The following is a 19497-nucleotide window of genomic DNA, read 5'->3' as shown; positions in this document are numbered from 1 at the left end:
AGATTTGTCTCTACTGGCCCTATCTGATGACGTCATTTTTACTCGTCGGTGTTTACAAATGGCTTGTCCCCGCATGATCGCTGCTGGAGCTGACAGCACATAGTCAGTTTTCATTTGAGATAGCTATTCATTCCGTGCATTTTTACCATAGACCATAATGGTTTCATGACATAGGCTGGTTCTATGATGTTAACATTCCAAAGTGACCAAAGTCAAGACGACTGTCGGCGTTGACGTTATCTTATTTCGCACCAACACCAGATAACTTGCATTAAACCAACGTTCTTTACTAGGCATTCCGTGTTAACTTTTCATAAAGAAAAATGGAACACCCGTCTACTATTTTGGAGGAATTGGAAAAATACGTTGTAAAAGATGCTCCAGCAACTGTTTATTACATTCCAGATTTCATCTCCGAGGATGAGGAGACATACCTCTTACAACAGGTGAGCTACTGTTGTTGGGTTTAACAATGTTATTACTGACTACCTGCTGTAATCCAACTGTGATCCTGTCCAGTAAAGAGTACTACTCCAACCCAGAAATGTAACCAACTATCATGGTCATTTTCAGTTGCTTTTTGATTAGGCTCCAAAATCTATAGAGCATGACAAGAACAATTCATATAAATTCACAGGCTGCAATGTAAATTATACCATCACCACCACAACCACGTCCACCAACAACAACAACGATTACCCATTATTTGAATCTATAAAATATTTGTGATCATAACTTCACAAACCTTTCTATCCTTACCTCCATCTCGAAAGTCATGGAAAAAATTGTATACGAACAGGTCGAAAAGTACCTCGCGGAAAAAAATCGAATCTACGAATTCCAATCTGGCTTCAGAACATCCCACTCCACTGACACATGCCTTCTCTATTTAAACGCCCACATCAAACAAGAGGTGGCCGCGGGCAAATACTGTGGCATGGTCATGCTGGAACTACAAAAGGCTTTCGACACTGTCAATCTCACCATTCTGATTGACAAGCTAAAAGCAATTGGTTTTGATAGTCTATCAGTGAGCTGGATGCAATCCTACCTGGAGGGGAGAGAACAGATGGTGGAGGTAAACGGTACCCTACCCCCCCCCCCCCCCCTCACAGTGAGCTGTGGTGTTCCACAAGGAAGCATACTAGGACCGCTACTGTTCCTAATTTATGCAAATTACATGTCGTCAGCTTGTGACTGCAACTTGTTCCTGTTTGCGGACGACTCAGCCCTGCTGGTCTCTGACAAGAACAAGTTACAGGTTGAAAAAACCCTCAGCTCGGAACTAGGCAAAATCTGCATATGGCTCGCTGATAACAAACTATCATTACACATGGGCAAAACAGAGTCCATTCTCTTCGGTTCAAATAACAAACTCAGCAAGACCGACGGCTTCTCAGTTACAGTGGGTGACAATATTGTCACAAGGAAAGAAGAAATGACCTACCTGGGTTCCATCCTAGAGGCAAATCTTTCCTGTGACAAAATGGCATCCAATGTAATAAAAAAAGTCAACCAACGAACTCGATTCTTGTACCGGATCTCCTCCCTGGTAAACAAGAATACCCTGAAGACTCTGGCAGGAGCACTCATTCAAGGGTACTACGACTATGCTTGCACCTCATGGTACCAAAGCACCTCAAAGGCGCTAAAAACAAAATTACAAACATCTCAAAACAAACTGGTCAGACTACTGCTTGACCTTACTCCTAGAACCCACCTCACCCCTGCCCACTTTGACAACCTAGGACGGCTTAGAGTAGACGACAGGTACAGCAACTTGCAATGGGCCTGGTCTACAAGATACACTACACGACCAAGGTACCCATGTACATGTCAAAATACTTCCCAAAGGTCAGTGAATACCATGATCACAACACCAGAGGGAGCTCCACAAATCATGTTAAACCCAGATTCGGCTCAAACAAGGGACTAAACACGTTTAGCAATTATGCCACATCAATGTGGAACGCCCTACCCAAAGCTGTAAAGGAATGTGAATCACTACCCAGTACCCACTTTCAAAAACACTCTCAAAGAACACCTACGGGAGACTGCAATTCGAAACTGGCCCCTGTAAATGTCCTAACCCAACCCCCTCCAATGTACAGTAAATGACCAAGTATGGTTTTGTCAATATTCCAATGTACAGTTTTGCTTGTACAGTTGTACAGTGTCCCCCACCCACCCACCCACCCCTCCTACCCAAATGGGGGACCCTGATGTAAACAAGACAAAAGTCTTTCTCTGGTCTGCATCCCGTTAACAATTGTATGTATTGAACTGTACTGTATCCATTCTGCAATCTGTTAATAAAGTTTTCAATCAATAAAACCCAAAGCCTAGTGTTCAAACATGTTTGCATAATCCAACTGGTAACTGGTAAAGTAATGTAATCTGGTTTACTTTGCTCAGCATAATTATGTACCAGATTATATTGTTTTATGATAAGATTACTGGAATATTGTACAGTAATCCTTTACCACCCAACCTAGTACTTGTCACTTTACCAGTCACCATGTGGCCTAATTATCTTTGCCTATGTTATCGATTTTTGTCTGTTGATATTGTTTTTTTTGTTTATTTGATTGCTTTATGCAAAACCAGTATCCTCAATGAGAAATAATGTCACCTTCTTCTTCTCCTTCTTCTTCCCTATTCTTACAACAGGTGTACAAGGCACCGAGAACAAAATGGACCCTGCTGTCGGGCCGAAGGCTTCAGAACTGGGGTGGACTGCCACACCCCAAGGGGCTGCTTGCAGAGAAGATTCCCGATTGGCTGCAGAAGCACTGTGAGAGAATCTCTTCTCTCGGTACATTCGGTGGGAAAACAGCCAATCACGTGTTGGTGAATGAATACAAGCAAGGTGAGGGGATAATGCCCCATGTGGATGGACCTCTTTACCACCCAACGGTCACCACAATCAGTCTGGGCTCTCACACCCTGCTCGACTTCTACAGACCCGTCAGCAGCACGGAGGAGGAGGTCCCGCAGACTGAGGAGAGCCGTTACCTTCTATCTCTGCTGGTCAGTTCATTTCAAGTTCATCTCCAAAGTGCTGTCTCTCAGCTATAGAAATGGTTAGCTAACCTAAGCAGACCTCTAGTGAACTGCAGACACTAATTTCAGTTGTAGTACTGTAGGCCCGGCTTGAGGAGAGTTGAAGAAATAGTTGAGAGAAGTCAAGGGAGTGCTGATTATTGTAAAGGGCCGGGACACGCCGCCTAGCTGAGCAGCACATGTGCATCGCGGAACCTCTTGCTTTTCATTTGGGGGTGCCCATGTATTGACTGCCACGCTGTTTCCCCATCTTTACTCAATGGCGGCATCGTTATTGACCATTTTCACGATGTTTGCGGACCCATAGTATATTCTATATTATTATTTAAATTGTTTTTATTGGTTTTTTAAAGGTTCAACAACATTATATACATACGTACAAACATACATACAATACATGACTACATATAACCGCACAATACCTAAAATAAATGAAAAATAAAGTAGACAAAAATAAAAATAAAATAAAAATAGTAATAATAATAAAAGAAAATTGCATTGTTCCTATACAGGTTGTCACTTGCCATATAGAAATAGCCTATCTAATAAATCACCGTTTTATGCCTAAGCATCCTCAGCCGGGAATTTTAGATTAAAATAATCCAAAAATGGCTGCCAAACTTGGAAGAATTTCTGGGTAGAGCCCCTGGTGGAGTATTTAAGTCTCAAGTTTTAGGTGTGCCATCACATCTTCGACCCAGCGTCGATGTGATGGAGGAATGGCTGACTTCCAATTAAACAAGATAAGGCGTCTAGCCAACAAAGAGGAGAAGGCCACAGCATCTGATTGAGCGACAGATACCCTAATTTCGCCAGGGAGCACTCCAAAAACTGCAACCAAGTGGTTGGGGCTGATCTCCCTGTCACACATGAAGGAAAAGGTTTCAAAAACAGAAAGCCAGAATCGGGATAGTGATGGGCATGACCAGAACATATGGCAGAGAGTGGCTGGAGCCTGATGGCACCTGAGGCAGGTCGGATCCACATCCGGGTAGATCTCGGCAAGTCTGCTCTTAGAGAGGTGTAGTCTATGAAATACCTTGAATTGGAGTAATCCATGTCTGATGCAGACAGATGATGAGTGTATTCTTTTAATTGCCAAGAATCGTCAGGGATTTCAAGTCCCATATCCTTACCCCATGACTCCCTGATACGGTCCAGTGATGGGGATGCCATCTCTTGGATATCACTGTATAGTGATACAGTTTTTTTTGGCACAGATTTTTTATTTTTTTTGCCTTGAAATAGAGAAGCTGAAAAAGGTAGCAGCGTATGAAACTTTTGTATCACAAACAGTACTGTATTTGCAAATCTGGTATATGTCATAAATGTATAGATGTAGCAGTACTGTCTATCTGTATGTCGTGTATGTCATTATGTTATGATGAATTGAAAATGGGGGACCCTGATGTAAACAAGACGAAAGTCTTTCTCTGGTCTGCATCCCCTTAACAATTGTATGTATTTAGCTGTACTGTACCCATTCTGCAATCTGTTAATAAAGTTTTCAATCAATCAATCAATCAATCAATCAATCAATCAATCCCGCAGTGCAATACTCCAATTCAGCCATTGGGTGGGACGGTCATGTGACCCAAATCAGCCAATGGAAGCGAGGGTCCTTAAACTGTGGGTCCTTAAAGTGTTGCGGTCCTGAGAGTGTTGGTGCTCTCGTCCTGCAGCTGGATACTATTGCCTCACAGCGCGGCCGTCAGCGCGCGGCCCAGAGAGCGCCGCTGGCTCTGCGGCTCTGCAGCTGCATGCTTCTCCGGGAGTCCGGTTGGATAATGCCATGTAAAAAGTCGCATGCCTGACATATCGGCATGTAACTCGAGAACCGAGGCACGGATTTTGGCGATCCAGATGGCATTCGAACGGCAACGAATAGCGCTTTATTCGGTAATTTATATGTTCGGCGAAAAATGCAGCCCCGAGCCTTCAGATGCTCGCAAAGGGCCGTGAAACTGAAACTGAAACTGAAAAACAGTGAAACCCCGGACATTTCGATGAATTAATAAACCCCCCCCGGACGCCCCGGACAGGGCGTGAAAAGAGGACATGTCCGGGCAAAAGAGGACGTTCGGTCAGCCTACTCTACCTGTGCTTTTGTTATGTAAAAACGGTGGCCGCGGGCCGAGCCGGTACTTAGTTACAACGAATGGGAACAGCGGATTTTTGTGTGCGTGACTGCGCGTACACGCGGGAACATATCCGTGCGCGATTGCGCGTACTTCAGCCTCAGTGACCGAGGTAAAACGCCGTTATACCGCGTTATACCAGCACTGCACCACTGGTTGTAATAAATGTGTCTAATTCTTTGAAAAAGGATTTGGGGATAAAGACGGGCACTGTTTGAAACAAAAATAGGAACCTGGGCATAATTGTCATCTTGATTGAGTTAATCCTGCCGGCTAGTGATAGGGGAAGTGTTGACCAGCGAGCAAGATCTTGTATAGCCTTATCCAGGGCTGGTTTAAGGTTTAGCTTAAATAAGTCCCTATACTTGCGTGTCACAGTCACTCCCAGGTATGTGAAAGACTCAGATATTATCTTCAGTGGGTATGCCCCGAACGACATCTTTCGAGCTAAATCATTAACCGGAAACAACAAGCTCTTAGAGAGGTTCATTTTGTATCCTGAGAATTTACCAAAGTTTGAGATAATATCCAGTGCCTTCGGGATGGAAACATGGGGATCGGACAGGTACAGGATCAGGTCATCTGCATAAAGTGATAGTATATGTGTTTGGCCGCCCCTAGAGATACCTGCGAGGCCCGCATCACTCCTCAGAGCGACCGCCAGTGGTTCTATATTATAGCTATGGAGACAATAGTATGGCTCATTTGACAGGCACTATTTATAGTCCAACACTGACAAACCAGTTAATTTCTACATACTTTCGTTTGTGCGCTATTCCACGCTAAACATCGCCCCTTTTCAAAATAATCCAGTATTTTTTTCTAGATTGCGAGATATGACGTGTTATATGCATTCGGGTTGTTCGCCTGAAACCTATATTATTTCCAAATCAAAGGTATATACCATATACAGATGTTTCTTCACAAAATCATCAAGGGGGGGGGTCGTTTTATCGTTACCAAAAGCATGTCTTAGGTTCGGTAAAATACGACGCTGTGATCAATACAAAAGCATGTTTTAGATTCGGTAAAATAGACCTAAAATAGACCATACCTTTTTATTTGATTTATCCTTTATTTATCCAGGAATGTCCCATTGAGATACAAGATATCTTCTTCCAGGGAGTCCTGACCAACACGGCACACAACAAGTTTCAACATAAAACAGGGCTTTAAACAAAAAACATACAATTCAAATATAAATACAGAAGGCCATTTGTGCAGTGGCAAGGAGCATAATCAGATCAGCAATAGCATCAGGTAAAACAGTTACATGTTTCATAAAGGGCTAATCGTAGCATACCTTTAAAAGCATTCACAGTAGGAAGTGCCTCTAGACAAAGTTTTACTTGCAGCGTATTCCATAAAAAGGGAGCATAGTGGGAGAATGCAGCTTTACCAAGCTCTGACTGCATCAAAGGAACATTTAAAAGCATCCCATTGGCTGCTCGTCTGGTATTAAAAAAGCAAGTATAAAAGGACAGAAGTCTGGAGATATATAAGGGCAGCTTACCTAGCAATGACTTAAGGATAAAAATCAACATGTGTGATTGTCTTCTTTGGTACAGACTCAGAGAGGACCATCCTAATGACTGATACAAAGTGCAGTGGTGGGTGCGAGAGCCGAATCCAGCTTTTTAAGCAGGGAGGACCTTAGTCAGAAGGTACTCCAAAATTATTAATCCCAGTAGTTCCATCACGATCGCAATTGCTTGTGTGCATTGGGCATGGCTATAATATGGGAAACAATAGGTTTCAGTCGAGCAAATCTCCGACAGATGGCTGTGTACTGATTCACTTTGAGGGGGAGGGGATTCCTGCAGCCAGAGGCACAGAGAGAGAGAGACACCTTAGAGACCTAGTTCAAAAGGTAGGTGATACTGCCACCTGTCGGGATTCGATCGTCATTGCAATTTTAACGTAGGCAGCGGTGCCAGGGAGACACAGGCAGGTCCGCGCAAGTGTTTAGAATGGGGAAATCGGGAAAAAAAAGAGCGCTCAGCGGTTGGATTCGAAACTTGAGAAATCTCGGGTTTGGCGCAGAAAGGGTTAACAGGTTAGAGCAGCCACACAGTGACCACAGGTTAGAGCAGCCACACAGTGACCATGTTAACAGGTTAGAGTAGCCACACAGTGACCATGTTAACAGGTTAGAGCAGCCACACAGTGACCATGTTAACAGGTTAGAGCAGTGACCATGTTAACAGGTTAGAGGAGCAGTCACACAGTGACCATGTTAACAGGTTAGAGAAGCAGTCACACAGTGACCATGTTAACAGGTTAGAGAAGTGACCATGTTAACAGGTTAGAGGAGCAGTCACACAGTGACCATGTTAACAGGTTAGAGAAGCAGTCACACAGTGACCATGTTAACAGGTTAGAGCAGTGACCATGTTAACAGGTTAGAGGAGCAGTCACACAGTGACCATGTTAACAGGTTAGAGAAGCAGTCACACAGTGACCATGTTAACAGGTTAGAGCAGCCACACAATGACCATGTTAACAGGTTAGAGCAGCCACACAGTGACCATGTTAACAGGTTAGAGCAGCCACACAGTGACCATGTTAATAGGTTAGAGCAGTGACCATGTTAACAGGTTAGAGGAGCAGTCACACAGTGACCATGTTAACAGGTTAGAGGAGCAGTCACACAGTGACCATGTTAACAGGTTAGAGCAGTGACCATGTTAACAGGTTAGAGGAGCAGTCACACAGTGACCATGTTAACAGGTTGGAGAAGCAGTCACACAGTGCCCATGTTAACAGGTTAGAGCAGCCACACAATGACCATGTTAACAGGTTAGAGGAGCAGTCACACAGTGAATGAATGGAACCGGATACGGACTAGCTAGCCTAGCTGTTAGCCAAAAACACCTCTAGCTGGTCCATATCGGCTTCCATTAATTTGTGCTAAACTAGGATACTGTAGCTTACACAACCGGATAGCTTTTCTACTGAACACACAGAGAAATTGGTATCTATCTTCTTGTCTGACTCTGGAGAAGACGGTACGTGACTGTTCTGGTTACAACTCTTCACTTTTCGGACCGCTCGTCAAGGACGGATGACATGACACATTGTATTATTGATGGCTGATATCAAAGGCAAACTCAGTGTAGAAAGATAGGGCTGGCAGCTGCAGCAGTAATGCAGTAATGCACACACAACATGCTGCTCAGCGAGGTTCCCGTCATGCACAGCTAAAGGTAGGCTGTGTGGACATAGCGTAAGGGATAGTTACAACAAGTCCTATGAGCTCAACTGTAAAATGCCTCTTTAACATTATCAAAACAGATCCTGCACCTGTGCCCATTGTAACATAGTTTCACCTGCACAGTTCAGCATGCCTTTATTATCATTATTATTATCTGAAGATTCAAAGCTTGGTAACACTGAATGTATTTAAGGCTATGGTGAAGCCTATTGTAACCCATAGCTGTCAACATTGGCAGGAGAAAAAACGTGCACATTTGAGCCCCGCCCCCTCCCGGCCCCGCCCCCTCCCTCCCGGCCCCCGCCCCCTTCCAATGGAGCTGCCTCGTCGCTGCCATCTGCTGCTGGTCAAAACCTGTATTAAGGAAATTCACTGTATTATTTTACAGATTACTTTTGTTTTTCTACTTTAAGTGTAAATGCTATACAAATACAGTAAATTACCTTGTATCAAAATATTAACCATTAAATAAAGGTTGTAATCTGTAAATGTATTTGATTTTACTGTAATTTGACAGTATTTGGAAACCATTGATGCCAGACATTTAGTTTTCTTGCAGCTTTTTTTCTTACAGTGTACAGTCAGTGAATCCTAAATCTCCACTAGGCAACCACTTAGAACATGAAGAACATATTTAGTACAACAGCGAACAGATATAATAACTAATTGTAAGAATTCTGTGTTTAAAACTGTTTTGAAACAGTTTGTACTCTCCACAGAGGAGAGGTGGGGGGGGGGGGGGTATTTTTGCATCTGAATAGAGCTGCGCGTTGGGATTCAGATTAACTGAGGCCCCGTCCACACGAACGCTGGGTTTAATGTAACCGTGATTGTATGTGCGCAGTTGCACTGTTCGGCCACACACAACCGGGGATTTGCTACACTGCAACCGCGGTCTTTTGAAACCGGTGGCCAGGGTGGAGTTGTGCGGTTTTGCAGTTGCGTGTGGGCATAGCAACCGAGGTTATTCCCAGTGTTTACAGCAGAGCTGTCGCAATTATTCCCCATGTTCACGGCAGACCGCGGGGTAGAGAGATTAGAGCAGAGCCAACTACACCAGTGTTTACAGCAGAGCTGTCCCAAGTAGCGTTATATGAAAATGATTGTAACAAACTTTTGTTCAAAACTTATCGTCTGTGTTGAAGAGTGTTGTGATCGACTGATGTCTGTTGACGCTCAGAGTAAACATGTAGCTGCAGCTAAACTAAACTCATGTGTTGTCAAGTTATTGTTATAACTTATAAGGAACCCAGTCCAGACTGCATCCCCTTAACAATTGTTTGTATTGAGCCGTATTGTATTGTACCCATTCTGCAATCTGTTAAATAACGTTTACATCCATTTCATATCGGTAACGTTACTTCTTCTTCTTCAGTTAATTAATGGCAGATCGCGACCCAACAGGAAGTTTAGTGAGCGTTCAGTCTTTTCTGATTGGTTGAAATGGCCTTCATGTCTGAACAACATCGCCGCCTACTGCTTTGGCATTGTATTACATTGTACTAAATGTATCGGTTGCTGGGTTCCAGCTCTGCCGTGAGTACGCAGTTATACACGGTTGTCCACCTGTGTTCACCGTGTGGACGGAGTTTTATTTTTTCAAACTTCGGTCATATTAAATCCAAACTCTCGTGTGGACAGGGCCTGAGCCAGGTAAAGGCATTCACACAGAGAGAGTCATTAACGTTAACAATGGACGCATTCAGGTGAGGGTAGTTGTCCACGCCCCCCCCCCAAACTAGCTGAAGTGTGAAAATCAGAGGCATTTCCTCCCCTTGAGCGTTCTAGACAACGGACTGAGTTACAAGATTTAAATGAATACATGATATTCAAAACATTCTCAGATTTCAAAGTATGACACATCATTTGAAAACTTACATTCTGTACTTTCACAACCTGGAAAAATCTGGAAAATGAAAATGGAGACATGTCGGCACAAACGCTGGACTTGATCACATATATTTTATGAGTTAAAAAAAAAAATTATATATAAAAAAAAAAAAAAAAAAAAATATTTTTTATATTTTTTTTTCAAAAACGTGCCAATCCGTGAACCGTGAAAAGGGCGTGCAGAGGGTCGGGAAAAACGGTAGGGTTGACAGGCAGCTATGATTGTAACCACGTTTTCTGTGTGCAAATCGTTACTTTTATCTGTAATGTCTATGTGTGTATTTTGAAACTTTGTGTTGCTGCTATTCTTGGCCAGGTCTCCCTTGTAAAAGAGATCATGGATCTCAATTGGGACAAACCTGGTTAAATAAAGGCTAAATAAATAAAATCACCATTAATGACAATGATTACACAGTTGTTATGCAGCATATAGTTGATTTCAATTAGATTCAGTTCACTTTACTTTAGCCCAGTTCAGTTCATGTTTACAGATATAGAGTTGATCATATTTATAAATATAGATTTTGACCATTCTAGACTAGAGGAATAACATACTGTATGATACATTATTACATTTCAAACCCTTTTAAACATGCAACCTGTAATCGGTAAATAAAGCAGCAGGTTGAACCGCGTGTCTACTTTCCGTAGCTCCATTTCTGCAGACCCCTCTCTGATTGGTTGAGCCCATTTCTGCAGACCCCTCTCTGATTGGCCGAGTGCGTGTATGCGCATGAGCCTCTAGCCAGGAATCGAAACTCCGTTAAGCTCCAGAGAGAGAGGCTGAAAACCCACAGTTCTTGCCCGACGGATGGGAGCCGAATCCCGGATCCGAGTTTTCTCATGAATACCCCCAAAACATGGAGGTCGCGAACGCAATTTATACGCATGGAAGTATTGATTACGCCATAACGAATCATTAAAAAAATATACCGTTAACTGGAATATGTTGTGTGTGCCTTTACACATATGTTGGATTATGTAATTGGTTTGTCATTAAAAACCAATAATAATCGCTCTCATCGCCGGCTTCGCTGACCAGAGCTCTCTCAGATTCAAAGTTTTAATTGCAGCCTGGAACATGCATGTTTCGGAACCAATGTGTAACTAGACAGTTACAATATAACATTTATATTAATTAACCCAGTTAATGCCTTAAGAGAAAGAGTCTGGTGGTCAATGTCGGATTGCTACGGAAATGTTGTGTCTTACTAATAGGGGTGGGACGATACATCGATCCAGATCGATACATCGATGTAATTATCAACGATCGAATCGGATCGATGCAATGTAATAAGATCGATTCATATCGATACTCTTATTTTGAAAATCCTGTGGCGAGTCTCATATCCGCCCAAGAACAACAGCAGTAGCTTGGTGTGTGTGTGTGTGTGTGTGTGGACGTTACAGCTACAGCATAGCATTCTCCCTTTCTGTGTGTGTCTTTGGAAAGACCAGATGAGGTCAGAGGAGTTTGATGTTTAAATGTTATTTAAACATAAACAATATAATACATAATAAATGTAGGCCTATACATGATCATGCAACATCAACAAATTGTTGTAGGAACGGTTTGGGAGAGGGAGGTAGGGAGGGGTTTTAGGTTGTGAGTTTTGAGTTCCAAAAAATGGAGCTTAAAGTTTAAAGCTCAATATATCAAAACGTGGCACTTTACAGTGAACAGGAGGTCTATTTGTATTAAAAACAATAGATTGATTTTCCTTTAAATGTCTGGAAGAGCTCAAAAATACAAATGTCAAATGATATTTTCGTTACCTTTTTTTAGTTGATCTAAATGTTACCGATTGTGTTAAATGGGCATATGATATCATCTCATATCGATTGCAGGCACCTGAATCTAATCTAATCGTATTGTATCGTGAGAGACTTTGTGATATCGGCAAATATCGTATCGTTGTCCAAAGAATCGATATCGTATCGTATCATGATGAAACTGGTGATTCCCACCCCTACTTACTAATAATAACTAATTCCTTGGTCAATAGAAGTCTCTGTGATACTTTCTGAATATGATTTGGGAACATCAAATGGGCAGGGTTATAATAGAAGAAAGACAGTGTAAACAATATAATTAACTCTGAATATAATAATGAGGAAAAAGAAACCGGATACACAACAAGGTGCATGAGATGAGGTTATATGTAGAACATGGTACAGTTACAGTAAGTGGGGAGTGCGTCATGGTACAGTTACAGTAAGTGAGGAGTGTAAACACTAAACAGTGATTCAACCCCCCTCAATGTACAGTTTCTGACAGCTGGGCTGTGTTGAACTTGTCACGTGAAATAACGTTATGTGAATAAACCGCGAAATAACAAGCGTTACAATGTACAGTTTCTGACAGCTGGCTGTGTTGTGAAATGTGCATAACGTTATGAATAAACCGCGAAATAACGTTATACGCGAATCTGGTAGTACATTTCTTTTTATCTTCTTGATAGCATAACATTACATCCGCCTTTTACCACGTGATGAGCTAAACCAATCAGAGAGGGGCTTCGCTCAACCAATCAGAGAGGGGTCTGCAGAAATGGAGCTACGAAAAGTAGAGACGCGGTTGAACCACCTATGAATGCCAAACCATAGGATAGGAGATATTGACCCTTCTGTCACAGTGAATCCTCACAGACAGAGCAGTAGGTTTGTTTACGTGTTGCACCGCCCCAACCACGGTTGATGCTGTCAAAAGGTTTACATTTTCCACAAATGAATCAGTATTTTGAGTTATGATAACTAAATCAAATTTAGATGTCAAACTCCTAGAGATTCTATGTGTATACACAGCTAAACTGTACAACTCAATTAAATCACCAACAGAGGACTTTCATGGAATGTTTAAAATGCTTATTTGACCTCCATATTGGAAGAAACATGAATTGCAGCTCTGATTGATCTATGAGAAATATATCAACAATAATTTCATGTCTTATTACTGGGTCGCAGTGGAACAGTAATATCATGCTTTTCCAGTGTTTTACCTACTCTACCACTGCACAGAAATGAGGCATTTCTCTTTCAAATGTGGTTACCCATGGTTACAGGCAGTGGTGCAGTGCTGGGCAACCGCGGTCAAACGGCGTTTGGGCTTCGAAGTGCGCGCATCCTATTATTATGCTAAGTCTAGGTGATAAGTGCCTAGACTTTGCATAATAATAGGATACCGTTTGGCCTCCGCCCATATTACGACTGCACCCCTGGTTACAGGCATTCAACATGGAAGAAGGAGAACTACACAAAACAATTTCATGAAAGGCCTCTATTGGGCCTTTAAACATTGGTACTCTCTCTCTCTTTCCACCTACAGGTTAGACCACGGAGTCTCCTCATCCTGCGGGACGACATGTACCAGAAGCTCCTCCATGGCATCCAGCCCAGCGCCCACGACATGCTGTCTGACAAGGTGGCAAACCTGCCCACTGCCGGTGCCCTGCCAGGGGAAACACTGACCCGAGGCACCAGGGTGTCTCTCACCATACGGCATGTTCCTAAAGTCGTGAAGGCCAAGCTCTTCCTGGGGAAGAAATAACAAAGGAGTTACCTGCCTTTTTTCTACGCAGGCTGAGATAAATGTCTTAAATGAAGGGCATCCGACATCCTGAGGATCATGAAAGAATGGGCTTGGGATGGTACAAAACAGTTTGGGATGGCTCTGTGACATTAGATGAGAAAAGGCAGAATCCGATATACAACCATATTTTGGGGGATTTTGTACCTTTCTCCCTTAGTTTGGGATGAATAGCGGAGATACGTAACATGAGAGATGGATTTGATCCCAGGTCAGCAGAAATAAAGAAACGGAACAGAAATATAGTTCTAGACGCAGCCAGATGTTGTAAGCATTCCACCAGCATTCCAGTTCTGCATGAGATTTTCAGAATGATGTATTGACATAACATCATACGTGTTTGTCATAACATCATAAGTTGTTGTTGAGACTATGCAGAAATCTGCAGGGTCAACAACTTGTAGAGGATGACAACAGCATGTCTTAAAATGTGTTTTGATGGGTGTCCTTTTGGAAAGAATAACACCTGGCTGCACACACCGCTTTCTGCAAAACATTGCCAGGGATTGATTGAATTTAAATCAATCTCTATAGATGTTTTTCAGAAATTGTGTGTGGGTGTTGTTTTATTTCCAAAAATTGCATGAACCTCTTCACTGACACGAACAGGAGGCGTGAGATATTTTTATAGATGCACAGTGTCCTTTCCCTCTTACTGTACCTTCTAATCTTCCCATAGAGCCAAACATAGTCCGCCGTTTTTTTCCTGTGCACATCTTTAAGCTCTGTAGCAGGAACACAATAACTTTTGTTTTGTTTTGTTTTATTTGAGCTTACATCATCATACATACACACGGGTAAACCAGTCGAATACTATTTTTTCTTCCCTGCAACGTAAAGCATCTCTATGAAATGACAGCAAAAGGAAAGGGGTCGTGTTTTGCCACGTTGCCATGTTGACAAAAAATGTAAAGTTGTATATAAACGTAACCCTGATGGGGAATGCCACCCATTTTAAGAATTTACATACTGTATGTTCTTCCTCTGCCCCAGACAGTTGAGTCTGCATTTGTGCACATGCACCACTCTCCCATAAAGCTAGAAATCGGAGAGAGAATCCTTGAATCTGTGGAGTAACTGGGATGTAAACTCGGGGGCTGCTCCATAGACAATAAATGGGGCTTTGTCTTTATGAGGCCATACATTGTCTATGTGAGCTCTTACACCCAAATGAGGTTTATATTGTAGCATTGCTATAAGGCCTGAACCAGAATTGAAACGTCATTTGTGTGTAAGATCCCACACAAAGATTGTATGGCCTCAAAAGGTCAGAGCCCCATCCATTGTCTATGAAGCAAAACCAGATTTGACATCCTAGTTACATTGCTGATTGGAAGGTTCCAAAGTGTTCTCTTTCTGATGTCCAGCTTTAGGAGAGTGACGTATGTTCACAAATACTGACTGAACTGTCTTGCGGCACAGGGATAAAGTGAATTAAGGTGGCATTCCCCTTTAACCTCACTGAGGACATACCGATAACCGAAAGGGTGAGTTATGTCCTTACTTCCATCCGTAGCTGTATCTCATCTAGCCACGACCAATGACCACGACCAGGGCATTCCTTTGACTGACATCAGTACCGCTATCGCTCACTCAGAGCATGACAATTTGAGACTGGCTTTGTAACTCAGACCCTTGTTCACTTGTGCTCATTTAGTCAACCACCGTAATTTTTTCAAGATTCAAGATATTTATTCGTCACATACATACATGAGACATGTAGTGAAATGAAGGGGGCCATGCCCGCCTTGATTGTGCAAAAAATACAAATATTAGAATAAAATAGAATAGATAATAAAATAGACATGATAAAAAGTACTAAGATAAAATACAATACAATGCTAAGCTTACGAATTAAAGGTAATAAGTCCTATATACACTACTATACAATATATAGTTATACTATATGTAAGGGATAATGTATAGTTACGAGGTCATTGTCGCAAAATAATTGACCGACACAGCGTTCTGGAACACAGAGGCGCAGCCGTCAATTATTTTGCGACAATGACAGAGTATAGCTATACAACCCGCTTATTACATGGCTAACTTACTAACAAAAAAATTTAACGGCGTGGTCTCATTTCTGGTAATTTATTTGGACATTTCCATTTATGGTGAAATTGGACCAGTTGAGGGGGGCGTTCGTCGTGACATTCATGTTCAGGCCCGTCTCTGTGCGTTCTGGTCCGGCTGGTCCAGGTCTTTCTGCACCTACAACACAAATAATATAAAATACGTTTTCTATGCAACCTATAGGAAAGGTAGGCATATCCTTGTACTGGGTTACTATAGCCTACTTACCAGCGTTTCTGTTCCCGGAGGACACCACGGCTGGAGGGGCACGTCCACTTTTATTTGGCGTACCTAAAACACATAATAGACATCAGTTTGCTATGCGTTAACACATTGGTCGCCAAAAACGCTGTACAGCGTTATTGCCCGCCATTCGTTGAACGCCAACAACGCTGTACAGCGTTTTTTAGATCAATATAAAAAATTTTCGCCATGGCATTCATAATTCATCCAACCAACCTCCGGTGCTGCAGCGGGACCCTGAATGAGACTGCAACGCCTCAATACCGCCGCCTGGTGGATGGTCGGGCGAGTTACACTCTCAAAACCGGATGTTGTGATGGTGCGTAGAGGAAATTCCTCCGGCAGTAATATCTTGCTACGGGACTACAGACAAACACTATAGTGCATATGGATCGCTGCCATAACTCAATAATCAATATGATTTCGGCGTTTATTGCGCCATACAAACCGGAAATGGATGTAGGAGATTGGCGTCAAATAATTGGGATCTTTCTACTCCAGTCTCATCGGCGAACGGTAAGAGGACAGTAACGTTATTTTCAGCCCGATTGTTTATTCATTTCACTGCAAACCATCTGATCAACGTATCAAGCCATAGTAAATGACGCCGTTACTGACGATCAAGGAATTATAAACGACCCCCCCCCCCTTTCCTTCACGCATGATGAAGCATAATGTATACTGATCATATACATTTACATTTTTTAATATAGCGTGTATAGGAAAGAAACGCCAATCGATAATCTATATATGCTTCCGGGCCTATAACTACTGTTTTTGGAATTACAGCAGAAAAAATTAAAAACATACTTATATTCTCAACGCTAGTAACACAACAATGTATGAATGAAAAAATATAACGTTCCCACATCCTGAACGATAGATAATCGATGTTGAATGGGCCATAGTAATGTCAATATAGCAATACAATTAAAAAAGTTATAGCCCTGCAAAGAAGGTAAACATCTCCATAGGCTTTCAACGGTGGCAGACTGGCTATATTGATGGATATAACCCATGGCGCCCAATGTGTTAAGCCTGGCATTTGTGATGGCTGTTAAATAGTAAGTAGGATGTTATAGGCTAGCACTCACCAGACAGGATATTGCTCCATTTCTCCCTGTCTGTTATGGAGGGGGTCCAGTATGACTTAAGACTTCCCTCGCACCTATGCCCGGTCACTGTCATGATCTCCCTGGTGTCGAGACCTGCCTAGGACAGGCGCTCCACAGCCGTGCTCCGCAGGCTGTGGTTGGTATAACGCTGCGAAAGTCCAGCTGCGAGGCTGATGGTGGCCATCATTTGGCCTAGATGATTATGCCCCATAGGCTCCTTGGAGTACCACACTGACTCAGTGTTTAAGTCATGCTGTGGTCTCCTCAGCGGATGGTGGAAAAGGGCAGTAGCAGAAGAGGGTAACAGGGAGAGATATTTTTTTAGACCGGCCACGGGGCAGGTGGGGTCGCCGGGCGTTGAAAACATTGTTCCTCTGTACATCTCCTTGCAGGGATCCCTGGCGTCTTTGTGATTTTTTGACTCGATGTTGTGCGTCAGGACAAAATATAATTTTCTGTTCTCGTCAACTTTCAGCTCGAAGGAATCTCTTCTTTCTCGTTCCCTCTAGTCCCCTCCTGGCCAGGTGTAATTGAATATAGAACCACACTTTGCGCACAAGTCCAGTCGCCGAAGTTGGTGCCAACGCACTGGACTTGCGCAGGATGGCCATGTCCGCTGTGGTGATGTCAGGATGGTGTCGGCTGGTGTCTTGGCCATTTTTACGCAGCTTTTTGATTACGGACTTAAACACCCCGTTACATGGATCAAAAGAAGGACTCTTCATTGCATCCATTTTTGAAAAATGTCTGCAGATTCCTGCGCGCAGGGCCATGTAGCTTGCCACAGAGTAAGCCGTTCCTTTGCTTGTTTGAACGGATGCGTAAAATATGCGGAGTGCCTGGTTCAATTCTTCAGCGCTGACCTCTCCGTCCACATCTAGTGGTCTCTTCGTCTCCTTCAGCCAGTCCTGAAACACCCCCATTGCCCACACTGTACTTTTCTTGGTGTTTTTTTCATGCCGGTCCTCTTCAATTCGATCCACCTAATTTTCACAGACATCTCGATGTCTCTTGGTGCCTGTCTCCGTGGCCGCTTTCTCAACGTTAACGTGATCGGTTGTAATATTTTTCGTTGTTTTGCCGGGGGGGGGGACCATTCGTGATTTAAATCGAAATTAATGTTAAAATCCTCAACACTGTAACTGTAGGCCATTGTGGATGTAACTTATGCAGTCGTTTTGAAAAGTAGGCTATACAAACAACAGGCCTCTGTGGTTAATTGCCTCATGGGTCGGCAGGTGCGTCAGTGGGCTTGATTGCTCCGGCTGCGAGCAGCGGTCATTATTGCAGCAGCGGTGAATTATCGAGAAATAATTGACCGCTGCTAGGGGCAACGGAGCGCTATTGACTAATCACAATCAAGCATTTTGGCGAATGTTAAAACGCCATGTAATAAATAACTATACTATACTAACTATACAGAAACATAGTTATGCTTTTTAAAGTGATATTTCTTTTACCTGTAGTGTGTTTGTGTGTGAGAGAGTGCAGGATGTGTGTGTGTGTGTGTGTGTTCACGTGTGCTTGTGTGTGGAGAGATCAATGTTCAGTGTTCTGAAGAAGTTGAGTCGAGTCTCTCTGTTCTTGCTGCATGTATGCGGAGGCACTTACCTGACCGTAGCAGCTTGAACAGGCTAATGTTGGGGTGGTGAGGGTCCTTTATTATTCTGCAGGCTCTGGATTTGCACCTCCTGTTGTATAAATAATTTGGAGCAAAGCGCACTCCCAGCTGAATTCTCGTAGACATAGAGAAACACTGAAATGTGACAAGAAAGGGAAGCGTACCTGAAAATACAGTAAGATATCAAAGGTCTGGTGATATTTATGAAGTCAGTGCACATTAAGATTCGTTGTATCCGCGTACAAAAAGGCGATCAGGAATACTGTCAGAATACCTTTTGGTACCCTGAAGTGGTGGCAATGTACAAACATGACTGCAACTCTTAAACTGTTTATCTGGTATAACTGAAAATAATCTTCAAAATAAAGCTGTGCACTTTAACATTGTAATCATTGTGTTTATGTTTATTAAAGGATCCCCATTAGAGACACATGAAAGAGCCTCTAGTCCTCCTGGGGTCATGTTGGGACTGTAAACGTTATGGACATATTTGGGGAAATATGCCTTTGATAGGTGAAGAAGAACCTGCACCCTTTTCTGTTTTCTTTTCT

The 19497-nt window shown here is 42.8% G+C and overlaps 1 protein-coding gene across 1 annotated transcript; it reads left to right on the top strand.

Annotated features, from left to right (window-relative positions):
• The first annotated feature begins 89 nt into the window (after positions 1-89).
• On the top strand, positions 90-19277 carry alkbh6 (alkB homolog 6). The gene is made up of 3 exons (XM_084322377.1): positions 90-446; positions 2671-3030; positions 13631-19277. The coding sequence occupies exons 1-3, from the start codon at positions 324-326 to the stop codon at positions 13850-13852; spliced, it is 705 nt and encodes a 234-aa protein (XP_084178503.1). The 5' UTR covers positions 90-323; the 3' UTR covers positions 13853-19277.
• The last annotated feature ends 220 nt before the right edge of the window (positions 19278-19497 follow it).

Source organism: Notolepis coatsorum (assembly GCF_963971535.1).
Source record: "Notolepis coatsorum genome assembly, chromosome: 10".
NCBI lineage: Eukaryota > Metazoa > Chordata > Actinopteri > Aulopiformes > Paralepididae > Notolepis > Notolepis coatsorum.
Note: the sequence above shows the minus strand (reverse complement) of the source record. Positions and strands in the feature narration are given on the sequence as shown.